General features: G+C 39.7%; 1 protein-coding gene across 1 annotated transcript; it reads right to left on the reverse strand.

Annotated features, from left to right (window-relative positions):
* Positions 1-5880: 5880 nt before the first annotated feature.
* On the reverse strand, positions 5881-8797 carry LOC130099224 (uncharacterized). The gene is made up of 3 exons (XM_056264837.1): positions 8464-8797; positions 7551-8208; positions 5881-6286 (listed from the first exon to the last, which is right to left on the reverse strand). The coding sequence occupies exons 1-3, from the start codon at positions 8795-8797 to the stop codon at positions 5881-5883; spliced, it is 1398 nt and encodes a 465-aa protein (XP_056120812.1).
* Positions 8798-13764: the final 4967 nt, after the last annotated feature.

The following is a 13764-nucleotide window of genomic DNA, read 5'->3' on the forward strand; positions in this document are numbered from 1 at the left end:
ATGGTCGGGCCTGGTTAGTACTTGGATGGGAGACCGCCTGGGAATACCAGGTGCTGTAAGCTTTTTAGTTTACTTCAAAACAAAAAAAAGCACGCCTGATCTCGTCTGATCTCGTAAGCTAAGCAAGGTCGGGCCTGGTTAGTACTTGGATGGGAGACCGCCTGGGAATACCCGGTGCTATAAGCTTTATTGTTTACTTTACTAATGTTCTAACCTTTCAAATAGCCCAATTTTGGCAGCAGATTTCGCTTACGGCCATACCACCTTGAGCACGCCCTAGTGGAAGCAGGAAGTGAGTTGGCAGTAGTTGGGAGAGGAAGGCTCTCCTCCATTTTGTTTGTTCACCTTTTTTGTTTGTTTGTTCATTTTGTTTGTTTTTGTTTGTGCTTTTTACTTTTTTTATTTTTTTTTAAAACACCTAACAGCAGCATATCGCAGTCTGGAGGGTGGTTGATACTTTTTTTTTTTTTTTTTTTTTTTTTTTTTAATGGACGGATTATCTGGTATCGACTCGGAACTGGCTGGAGAGACACGAATGGCAAACGACACTGGACTGGCTGGAGGAACACGAATGGCAAACGACACTGGACTGGCTGGAGGAACACGAATGGCAAAGGACCCTGGACTGGCTGGAGGAACACGAATGGCAAACGACACTGGACTGGCTGGAGAAACAAGCATGGCAAACGACACTGGACTGGCTGGAGAAACAAGCATGGCAAACGACACTGGACTGGAGAAGCGACAAAGAGTTGGAAATGGAAAGGATCAAGGAGCAAGGAAAAGATTTGGTGAAAGAAAATATTTAAAGGAGGCAACAGTGATTGTAAGTACGGAGAACGTGAGTGGGGTGAGAGCGGAGGATATAATTAATGCGATTTCGGAACAAATTGGAAGTGGAAAGGTGTTGGCTGTAAGACCCAGGCAAGGCAAGGAATATGAACTGACTCTGGAACAGGAAGAAATGTGCGACGTTTTAATCGATGGATTGACAATAAAGGGAGTGGACTGTGAAGTAAAGAAACTGCAAAATAAAGATTATTTTGCAGTTGTTTCGTTCATGCACCTGCCTGTCTACCTGGATGATAATGAAATTTTGGACAAATTGGAAGGATGGGGGGTTTCCCCCATATCTAAAATCAATAGAAGGTGCTATCCAGGCACTGACGTAGAAGACGGCACCAGGTTTGTGAAGGTGAGGTTCCCCAAAGAAGTGGCATCACTCCCTTTTAGCACAAAGCTGGATACAGCGGAAGGGCCACAGTACTTTAGGGTGATGCACAGCCACCAGGTAAAGACCTGTCGGCTGTGCATGAGCCCAGGACATTTACTGAAAGATTGCCCAGATTTTAAGTGCTATAAGTGTGAGGAAAGGGGCCATTTTGCACGAGATTGCAATGCTGTCAGGTGCCCGGATTGCCAAGAAATTTTAAATAAATGTAAATGCAGGATGGAGGGAGAGGTAGGAGGAAGGGAAGTACAGGTGGACAGACAGGTGCATGAAAGAAACAACGAGGAAGAAGGACATTGCGAGGAAAGACAAGAAGAGGACGAATCACAACCAAAGGAAGCAGAGAAAGGAACAAACAACAGACAAGAAGGAGAAGGAGGGAATGAAAAGGAGGATGAACAGATAAGTGAAGAGGACACGCAGTTGACACCAATGGACATATCTTCAAATCATGGACAAAAAGGAAAAGAACAAGACAAAGAAACAGACAGCGAAGGAGAAATAAGGATGGAGGAGGACGAGAAGAAAAAAGTGGAGAGGGGACAAGGACGAAGAAGATTGCTAAAGGTAAAGCCAAATATAGAAACTGCAAGAAAAAAAGTGTTGAAAAAAGGACTAATGGAGTGTTTAAATAGGTTTGAGGTGTTAAATGAACTGGAGGAGAAAGACTAAGAATTATGGTTTTTAGATATTTATTCTTTTTATTTCTAATGGTACTAAGTTGTGTGACTTTTAATGCGAGAGGACTTTTGAACCTAAGGAAATTTGAAAATGTAAAAGAAAAATGTAAAAGAGAAGATATTATTGTGCTACAAGAAACAAACTGGAGAGAAAATGTGATGAATGATTATAAAAAGAGATGGGAAGGAGGGATTTTATACAATAATGGAGATGGGAGGTTTGGGAGAGGTGTGGCTTTTTTAACCCCTTGATTGGCAGGGATCACTGGTGATCCCGGATTATTGTTGTTCAAAATTCATTACTCGTCAAAACATCTCACTCTTACTTGATCTGGACAAGTTCGGCATCATAAGAAAGGTTTAAGTCTACAGCTTCGATGTTTGACCACTGTTTATGATTAAACTGGTTTGCAGTGATATTAATTTCTTAATTTATGCTAGGAGTGCAAAATAATTATTCTGTAACGTTCGTTATTTTGAATAGAAATCATCACTCATAAAACATTAATTCTCGTCTTCTCCGGTTTATTTGTGTTCAAATACATACAATATACAGCATCCGCCAGGGCTATTAGTCCAATGGTGCGCATATTTGGAGAAATGATTAATAATTATCACATGCTAGTAAAATATTTCGTCATACAGAATAACATTTCTATTTATTTACCACTGAAATATGCGATCTAAAGAGCTCAAACAGCGAACGGAGCGGAGATGTGTGTCTCCTCTTCCTGGTTCGCGTCATATTTGACCTCAAAGCTATTCACCTTATTCCGCCCCGCCCACTTTTAACATTTCGCGCTTCCGCATTTTGTCATCCGACTTCCGCTAAACTGACACGGCACATCCGGTAGCTAGTTCAGTGGTTAGAATATTGATTATAGCTTGCAAAAACTTTAGCGAAATGACGAATAACATTAGTACCGTACATTTTTTAAATTGGGAGCACGGAGAAAACTTCGTACGAAGATCAGATGGTCTCATATTGTCCCACCCATCGTCATTGTTAACGTGGGTAGACGATATGAAGAAGTGGCCAGAGGTATCCTATGGGGACATATTTAACTACTTCGTCCTGTCAGAAGGAGTTGATGGAGCAGCAATGAAAAATTATAAAAGTACTGAGGCATGTCAATATTTACATAGTGGGAAAGTGGGTCGTGTACTCTTACACAGTGAGGGTGATTTCGTCTTTTTAAAAGCAAATGTGCACCCCAGTCAGTCGAGCAGTCCAAACCACTCTGCGTGGGTGCTAGTTAGTAACCAGGGGTCAGTGGAGACTACTGGATGTTCGTGCATCGCTGGTTTGGGAAGGTCCTGTAGCCACGCAGCCTCTATATTATGGAAGGTAAGACTATCACATACATTATTAGTATTTATTATTTATGATAATATCATGCAACGTTTGTGTTGTTAACATAAGAATGTTATGAATGTATATATTTAAGTTTATTAACATGTGTTTGTGACATCTGACAGCTGATGACCATCGGCAGGCTAAGTATCTTGTCAAATCTCTTAATTGTACATTGGAGTAAGGTAAGTGAATGGAGTCCAGGTAAGTACAGTGCATGCATAATTATTATGCAATTTGATTTTTCTGATGGCACATTTGACCAATTCCAAACCACATCAATCTTAAATACTATTAATTGTGTATTTTAGATGTGCATAATTATTAATCAGGTTTTCTTAATGCACGTCTGAATGAAAGGCATTTTTTTTCCCAGTCTTTATGAACAATTTTATGTCACTTAAAAATAATTAAATAAAAAATGAATGCTAATTATTAAGATTGATGTGGTTTGGAATTGGTAAAATATGCTAGGAAAAAAAATATGCATGCACTGAATATGCAAATGTAAAGGTAAATTTGGTAGGCTTACATGTACAAGTGTAACATTAAGTCTAATTACGCTCTTACCTGATATAAGGAATAAGGTAAGTAAACATTAAGTTTAATAATAATGAATGATTTTTAAATAAGACAACAGTGAAAGTTTTGAAATATCTTTTTAAGTATACAAGCTCATCAGTGCATATGTTTGGTCTCAGGTGGAAAATGCTGTGTCCAGTGGGCTCACTGGCATTGCTTGCACAGATGAACAGCGGCTCTGGAATGTGGGGACCCAGAGGAACCTCTGCCCGAAGCGGTTAATGGACATCACCTTTTCCCACCACCGAGCCACTGATGTACTGACGTCAGAGGTAATGCCCAACAATGTCCATCTGCCTCCCACTCCTTCATTTTGCACCCAGGGTGAGCTGAGAGAGGGTCTGGAGCATCTTCGACTGCCTGTGTCAAGCCTTCTACACAAATGTCTGAGTGCTGCTCAGACACAGGAGCCAGAACAGCCTGCATCTTCACCACATGCTGACCATGATGGCACCAACATCTGCCAGAGGTGCATGTGTTTTTATGACAGTTTCGTGGCCATTGATCTGAACAAATGTACAGCATTGGAGCGTGTAACTCTTGAACAGAGTTCCTCTCACTTGTGGCATGACTCGCGCAAAGTTAGAATCACTGCAAGCACTGCAAAGAAGGTCCCCATCAGAGTCAACCCTCAGACCTTTCTCAGAGAGCACCTCTACCCCAGGTTCCATGGCAATGCGGCATCTCACCATGGCTAAGAAAGCGAGGCATCTGCAATACAGTGGCTAGAGGGTTGTGGGTTTACAGTCAGCCGCAGAGGCACAGTCGTGTGTGCAAGCGAGCCCTGGCTGTCAGCAAGCCCCGATGGAATTTTAAACTCAGAGGAACTGCTGGAGATCAAATGCCCTCTCCCTAAAAGTGAAGAGTCTCTAGAGGACCTGTTCAGAAGTCAGAGGTATGATGTGAAGATGGTGGAGGGGACACCTCAGCTGCAGCCAAATGGTCCACGGGGCTTCTATATGCAAGTGCAGCTTGGCATGTTCTGTACAGGGCTGAGGGCCTGTAAGCTGCTCATCTGGGCTCCATCACAGCAAGTTCTGCTACAAGTCCCATACAATGAACAATTCTGTGCCAAGACTGTAGCTAGACTAAAAGCCATTTATTTTAAGCATATGCTCCCTCATGTGTCAGATGAGTTTCAGACTTTCCACAAGATACTTGCAGCTTTGTAAATAAGCAGTAATGAGAATAATTAGGGTTAAATATAGGATATTAGGTAATTGGGGTGGGATGCATTTTGAATTGATTGTGTTAGCGAGATACATTTGTGATTTTGTGTTTTAGAAAATATAAATGATTAAATAAGTTGTATAAAATCAGTTGATAAAAAGTGTTTGATGTTTTCATGAAGCTAGAGACACCTTCTACTGACCTTCATGTAGATACATTTCACCATTTAATTTTCATAAGTATTAAACTAAGATGGTATTGATTTGCAAACTTGACATGACTTATTCCTTCTAACCAAAATACTTAATTCCTTTAAGTTTTAAGGGGAATCTACAGAGCTCACATTATATGGTTTTATAATAAATGACTGACAGGTAACATCTGGTCACATTGTAAAGGTTTATTAAACATCTGGTCACACTGTAAAGGTTTATTAAACATCTGGACACACTGTAAAGGTTTATAAAAATAACTATTCACAAAAGGTAACATCTGGTCACACTGTAAAGGTTTATAAAAATAACTATTCACAACAGGTAACATCTGGTCACACTGTAAATGTTTATAAAAATAACTATTCACAAAAGGTAACATCTGGTCACACTGTAAAGGTTTATAAAAATAACTATTCACAAAAGGTAACATCTGGTCACACTGTAACGGTTTATAAAAATAACTATTTACAACAGGTAACATCTGGTCACACTGTAAAGGTTTATAAAAATAACTATTCACAACAGATAACATCTGGTCACACTGTAAAAGTTTATAAAAAATAACTACTTACACTATTTACACTGATTAGTTAAACAAAAAACAGAAAAAAGTATGGACAGAAGTGGAACGCACCTACAAATAAACATTTATTCATCCTCAATATCAGAAATGATGTCGCTTCGAAGGTTGCAAAGGGCTACACAAATTCTTAGAATTTTATCTATTTTAGGGGTGAGGTTAATTGGAATGGTTTGAGAGAGGACTTTGAAGTTTTTAAGTCGACATATGACCCTCTCAACGTGGACACGTACATTGGCGATGCGCCTAGTGTTGGTGGTGTCTTCTTCAGAGAGTTGCATGCCTCTCTTTGTGAATGCTGGAAGGACAAGTTTCACCTTCCTTTCATAGAGGAGATTGGTAATAGTGAAGCCTCTGTCTGCCATTACTTCATCGCCTGGACGAAGGTATCCCAGGAACCCTGAATTTGCAGTTATGAATTTATCACTGCATCTTCCTCCATACGCTGGTGAGATGAACATGATCAGTCCACATTAGGGGTGGAACGGTACATGTATTCGTACCGAACCGAAACGGTACGGGCGTCACGGTTCGGTGCACGAATTTACACGGAGAATACACGGTATAAAAATAAATAAAACTCGCGTGGAAATTAATTAATGTAATGCGGAACTACTGTTAGATACGCGGGCTCTTTAGGGACACATAATCTGTACCATCGGCTTTGCTCTGAACGCGCGTTCACTTCAAACGTTGGCTTATACGCGCGTCCTATTCGCTTTGGACTAGCGTCGAACTAGACGCGATAGACGCGAATTTAACGCTCTATTCGCGTTTGGTGGGACTGCATAATGAACAGGCTGCGATGTCAAGATTGCAATGCTGGAGTGTGTGTGTTTGTGTGTGTGTGTGAGTGTGAGAGAGAGAGGCGCGGCCGCGATCGAACAGTGAGAACATAAAAAACATACTCCGTCATTTTGTTCATACAGATCATTAAACCTGCAAAGTGTTTACTTATATTTGTGTACACTCGCAATAAAACACAACATTGTGCTTTTGTCACACTGTAAACTCTTGTCAAACTGTAACCTACAACTGTCACCCAACCAAAATCTCTCTCTCTCTCTCTCTCTCTCTCTCTCTCTCTCTCTCTCTCTCTCTCTCTCTCTCTCTCTCTCTCTCTCTCTCTCTCTCTCTCTCTCTCTCTCTCTCTCTCTCTCTCACACACACACACACACACACTGTTTTAAAAGCAAAACATATTTATCCAACTCCATTTCAAAACAGTCTGTGGGTCCCATATCGCATTTGCTTTCATTTCTCGTCCTCGGAGCACTAATCTTAAACATTCTACATTGATTAAAAAAGAAAATCGAATGCGTTATTAATGGTAGTATTATTTTATACAGAAATCAATTATTTATAATTCAGATGAGAATAATGTTACATTGTTAATTAATAATGTTAATTAAAATTAAGGAAAACAAATATATTGATCTGAAATATAGCAAATTAATTTTAAATTAATTCAGGTACAATTACCAAACACATCGCAAGGTCTTTTTGTCTTTTTATTAATTTAATTAATAAACGAATTATATAAAACTATTGTCAGTGCACTACAAATAAACTGGTTCTATGCCTTTATTAATAAAACTTATTTAAAAAATACAATGCCTTCTGCATTTTTGTTTTGCTTTTCCCTCCATTGTACCGAAATCGTACCGAACCGTGATGTCTGAACCGAGGTATGAACCGAACCGTGACTTCTGTGTACCGTTCCACCCCTAGTCCACATGGTGCAATGGAGACCAGATATTTGATGGTGTTCTGGCCGTAGTAATGGCTGTAGGACTCACCTCTCGAGTCAAGGTTGCGTGGCTTTTGAAGGGGTGTCTCTGAACAGTCGATCACACATGTTGTTTTTGGAAATTGCTCTCTAAAACACTGAGGCATTGTTGCCTGGATTGTCTCCCTGGGAAGCCATGGTATGTAACACCTCATCTTCTCCTCCATGATGTCAAGCCAACACGAAATCACCTTGCTTACAATGGACTGAGAAACACAAAACCTTTCAGCAAGATCACCCTGCAATAAATTAAGACGCAGCTTCATCAGAGTCATCAAGAGCTGATCCCAAGTGTGTAGCTGAAAGCTGTTGGTGTATGAACTGGTAAGGTGCTCGGCAACTGAATTGAATGCATCCAATGTCAACCCTGTGTAGAGCTGACAAAGGTGGTTGTTTCTCAGCAGAGTTATGTACAATGGCGCAGGCTCAACACATTGTGTTCCAATTTCAGATGTAGGTGGCTTCAGGTTGAGTTGAGATATTGTAGTGTAGTTGTGGTCAGAGACAGATGGATTCTCCCATTGTGTTTCTGCATTACAGGTCTGGGGCATGTGGCTGAGATCCTCCTCACAGTTGTCCACTGCATCACTGACGCTCATCGATGCATCTATGGAAATAATATATAACCATAAACATTTTTACATTAGTACTTAAAATAGATCATGATAATTTATTTATGATGGCACTCATACTTAGAATAGTGTGAAAAAGAGAGATGCATTAAAAACGAGACAGTATACACACAATCTCCTAACTCACCGTAGGTCAATATCAATATCTGAATGAGACTTCACGAATCAACGTTAGGTAACACATAGCTAACAAGTTAACAGTTAACGTTAGGTAAGTTAAGTTAGCTTACCTGAATCTGACAACTTGTTCAGCACCCGGCGGGACTTCTTTACCGGAACATCGTAGCCGAGCCATTTCTCGGGGAAAGGGTGTTCGTCAGTCGGCTTCCCGTCCACAAAATGGTAAGAACACACATAAGCGCGCTTGGGTGGGCACTTCAAGTTTAGCGCCTTCCGCCATTGCCTCAGGTGCTCCTCATCTTTAGGTGGTGGGTGTAAATCGTAGAGTGCACCACAACACTCCGATCGCTTTACATTATGGTCGTAACAGCGTTGGTTCAATTGTTCTCTCCTTTTGATCCAATTATTATGGCAGCCCCTAACTGAGCATATAAGACTCGACATATTTCACAGTTACAGCTATAGAATTACGTCTAGAATGCTAGAAACCATAGACATAATAAATACATAGACGCCCTGTTGGCCACTTTGGAACGTTGCTGCGATACGTCAACGGGTCCGCCATTTTGCGGAGGGCAAGACTGCGCTGTGAACAAATGTAAGTAAACGGGGGAGCTGCGTTTTTTTCTGGATAAAAACAAACTGTTTTTACATTTATCAACCGATTTCAGTGGTTTGTATGTGGTGTACAAAAAGTTCCATCTTTAGTTATTTAAAATCTCGATAGTTAGACTTGTAAAATATTTTTTTTAATAAAGAATGGTCAATTAAGCTCAGGCTTGTCATGTATCTGGCTTTTTATTCTTGGATAAGAATGGTGAAGACCCCCATACTGAGATATAATTTAAGTTTTCTTATTGTGGAAAAAGCATTTTCTGTGATTGACCAGATTTTAGCAAAAACAAAGATAACTGATGGATCCTTTATAATAATACGTTATGGTACAACTACAGTGCAATGCAAATAGTAAATATAACATAAAGTGAGAAGTAATAGTAAATAGTTTAGTCAATAAAATAAACAAATAGTATACAGCAAATAAAAAAGTAATGATTAGTATAATTATATAATATCATAAGTACAATAATACAATCATAAAAATATTGATAATGGCACAGTTTATTAATAATACTATAATAATAGCAATAGAATAAGAAATATCCATTACAGAATATAGGCTACACAATAAAAAATAAGTTAAATAGTGACTTTAATATTTAACTCTTTTTGTTAAATTTCAGTTTTATTGATCAGTATAACAGAAGTAGCTTCAGTCAAACATACAGCAGGATACAACGTTAAAATAGCCTAAATATAAAGTTATGAGACTTCACTTTGCCCTCAGCCAAAACGATTTACCAGGGAACCATTTATAGATTAATGAGACCAAAGATCGCCCGTTAGATATACACAAGACGAATTATATCTCATGTTTAACCACTAGACTACAGACATCCGAGTCAGCGGCAAAACTTCAGAAGCACTGGCCGAGGTACGGCTGTTCCAGGCGGGGTAGACGAGAGCTGAGCGCATCTTACAACTCCGAAAACGTCAGATCAAATTTTTAAATAGGCGCTATCTTTATAAACAAACCACATATTTGAGCTTTAAACAACTACATTGTCGACTGAAAAACTATTTTAACTACATTTCGTGACACAATAACAGTAGTATTTTTAAATGTATCCTCTGAACGTTACTATTACTAATTAAATCATGACCAAATACAACCAAAAACAAACGTTCAGTCTTGCTTGTGAAAGGTAATTCCTCGAAAGCTGTTTTCAATTGTGTGGCGATGTGTACAGCCCCAAACAGCGCACAAAACATGCATTTTTCTCAATTCCCGGTATGAGAGGTATGGGAAAGTTGCCATCCCCAACATGGCGGCGCTGTTGACGTACGCTCCAGCGGCCAATAGGCTCTATGCAGCGGGGATTGTGACGTGTTTCCGACTACACTCTCTACTGGGCAAACAGTTTCCGGTTCCGTATTAGATCTGACGCGCGAAAGTTAACAACGACAAACATTCTAGTTATTCTTATCTTGGCAGCTTAACTATGGAGAAAAAGGTTTTCCGATATCAAAAGCTAATGCGACCTAGTTCGGAACATTGTTGTGTGCCGTCGTGCGTTGTGTCGGCAAGATACAACTCGACTGTGAGTTTTCATTCATTTCCCGTGGAAGAGGATCTCAGAAAAAAATGGATCGTTAAGATCAGGAGGGATGACTTCCAAGTCAACAAAAACACAAAGGTGTGTAGTGTTCATTTCAAACCTGATGACTTTATGGAAGGGACTAGACGACTGAGACGTCTGAAAAAAGGTGCTTTCCCTACACTGTTTGAGTGGAACCGTTACCAAGTGCAGCCGCCGAGGTCGAGTGTTTGGGAACGGCGAGAGAGACCGCTGCCCCCTGATCCTGACTCGGACGTAGAGCAAGATATGGATATTGACGTGGAGAGGACTGGACACGATTATTGTTCAGTTCCCGAAGCTGCAGCTGTGGACATGGTATTACATGAAAATGAGGAGTTGACGAGGGAGATAGAAGATCTACGGAAGCAGTTGGACCAGACCAAGATCATACTTCGCTTCGGTCTCCAGAGATTCGCTGGGTCCGATGAGGACATACGCTTTTATACAAGGTAAAATGATATTACCTGTGATAAGCATTTGTAATAGCGTTGCCTTTGTCTTGAAAACACTAGTCCACAGTGTTATTAAATATTATTTGAGTTGTATAAGCTAGCTGCACGTAAAAGTAGGCTACACCGACCAAAATAATAACAACATAGGCTAACATAATTATATGTATGAATAACATATGTTGTCTTCAACAGCAATCAGAGTTAGTTTAATCATACATACGGAATTCCATAATTTTCATGACTCATGATGTATTACAAGATTGTTGTATCAATTACTTGTAGTTCACCATTCTTATTTCCTAAACTGAAAATGACTATATTATAAAGCTAAGTGTAAGTCTTTTATGCCATGTGAGAACCAATGCACGTTTATTTCTTGACAGATTTGCAACCTATAACCACCTGATGGCCTTCTGGGAACTGATTGAACCGGCAACGCACAGAATGATTCGTGTCACCAACTCCAAAGTCACCAAGGAGGGTGGAAACACTCGGGCACTTCCTGCAATAGACGAGTTCTTCCTGTTCATGATGCATCTTGCTTTGGGCCTCAAGCAAAAGGACCTTGGTCATCGCTTCCATGTACATCAGGCCACTGTGAGCCGCATCATAACAACCTGGGCCAACTTCCTGTACTTTGTCCTGGGGTCAGTGTGCATTTGGATGCCGAAAGAGAGAGTACGAGCCCATTTGCCAGAGGAATTTCATCTTTTCCGAGACACACAGGTTACCCTGGATTGTACTGAGATCCGCTGCCAAACACCTTCCTCTTTGCTATTACAAAGTGAGGTTTTTTCAAACTATAAGTCTCACTGCACATTCAAGGCTTTAATAGGAATGGCACCTCATGGTGCAATAACATTTGTGTCTGGACTCTATGCAGGGTCTATAAGTGACAGGGAGTTGTTCAAACAGTCAGGGATCATTAACCTTCTTACCCCTGACATGGCCATCATGGTGGATAAGGGCTTCTTAATTGACAGCCTAGTGCCATGCAAAATTCACCGGCCTGTTTTCCTGACCAAGGGAAAACAAATGCTACCTCATGAAGTGACACACACTCAGTCTGTGGCCAGGCTCAGGGTACACGTTGAACGTCTTATCCGTCGAGTGAAGGAGCATAAGTTGTTTGACACAGTCATCCCCTTGTCCATTTCTGGTAGCATAAACCAACTGTTTACAGTGGCATGTTTGCTTGTGAACTACCAATGTGGACCACTTGTCAAGGCATGGAGCCACTGAGTCTAAAAACCCTCATCCTTGTTAATGTGCTAAGGTAAATGTAAATATTGTACATATACTTTTGTAAAAACTATGGATTTCACACTCTGATCAACAGACAAAACTAAGACAGTGTTTCCTTATGCATTATTTATTATAATTTCATAATGCATAACAACATATTTATTAACTAGCCTATACAAATCTAAATATATATGTACACATATACATGTCTAATGTAATATAATAGATACAGGTGTATATATATTGTATAAATATAGTATGTGTGTATATATGAGTATTTTGTATATATATGTAAATATTGTTTATAGTGTAAATAACAAATAATAATAAAATAAATATAATGCTGTATATTATAATTGAATGGACCACCAGTGGTATGTGGCCACACTGTAACACACAGTCATGAAATAAAGCAACATTTGTACAATTGTAGAAATTGAGAAATACTTCACTGGTTATCTAAAAATGACCTAAACACGCAAACACTTCAGTAGGTAGTGGTAAAAAAAAAACAGATCTGCTCGGTCTCTAATGGTGTGCATTACATCAATATCTTTGTATATACGCTCAACAAACATGTCCTCCTGCGCACTTACAACAAACTTCGTAGAGAGAACTTCTGAAAAAGGTAAAGTGAAAAAACGTTTTTTTTTTTAAACTGCAGCGTACATATTAAACACATAAACTAAAGGTAAAATAATCTCACCTCACACAAACCGCGGTTGAATTTTGGGGTTTGCGGACTTCCATGTCTCCTACCGGACCTGGCCTAACACCCTGACAGCAAAGACACATTTTGACATGGCATCACAATAGCTACATGTGCATAGGTACAATTCACATGACAGACAGATGACTTACCAAGGTCCTTGGTTTATGCCAGATCTGCTCAGTGTCAGTGCAACTGTGCACTGGGGGTACAGCAGGGATGCTTAATTGGGAGAAGTGTGCTGTTTGATACAGTAGTGCAACCAAATGGTTGCATAAGGCACACCCCGCCACACAGGAGCAGTGAGTGCTCGCCAAAATGACAGGTTTCGAGTGTTTTAACACCATCTAGGGAGAAATAGAAGCTTAGATGACAAATTCCTCTCAAGAGCTAAACTGTTAACAAGAGGAAAATATAACTAATAAAAGCATAGTGTATTCTAGATGAGGGGCACATATGTTAAAATGTAGGCCTACCCATTCATATCCATAAACAGTAGACAGAGACTAAGCCATATACATTTAGATAATGCTACTTATTAGCTGATATGGGCAACTTATCAACAGGCCTAACTAACTATTACCCTAACATTGATCCTAGTCACCCTACTCTCAATTCGTGTGGCTTTTCATTTTTCCTCATGGATCTATGACAGACTGCCCTCACGCTGACCTCTCCTGTCACCTTGTCTTTCATTGACACTGTTAGGGAGAAAGATGAACATACATTTTGAAACTGTTTTATTTAGTAAAAAAGTCAAACATTAAAAAAAAAAAAAAAAAATTGTATATATATATCTATCTATAT

This window comes from Rhinichthys klamathensis, unplaced genomic scaffold (assembly GCF_029890125.1).
Source record: "Rhinichthys klamathensis goyatoka isolate OS25496 unplaced genomic scaffold, OSU_Roscu_1.1 h1tg000011l_1, whole genome shotgun sequence".
Lineage (NCBI taxonomy): Eukaryota > Metazoa > Chordata > Actinopteri > Cypriniformes > Leuciscidae > Rhinichthys > Rhinichthys klamathensis.

Excerpts from the sequence above, each read along its gene's own strand:
- LOC130099224 (XM_056264837.1), bottom strand. The coding sequence starts at position 8,797 with ATGTCGAGTCTTATATGCTCAGTTAGGGGCTGCCATAATAATTGGATC. Across the intron at positions 8,209-8,463 it reads GAACAAGTTGTCAGATTCAG|ATGCATCGATGAGCGTCAGT; the intron begins GTAAGCTAACTT and ends TTATTTCCATAG. Across the intron at positions 6,287-7,550 it reads TATCTGGTCTCCATTGCACC|ATGTGGACTGATCATGTTCA; the intron begins ATGTGGACTAGG and ends GTTCCACCCCTA.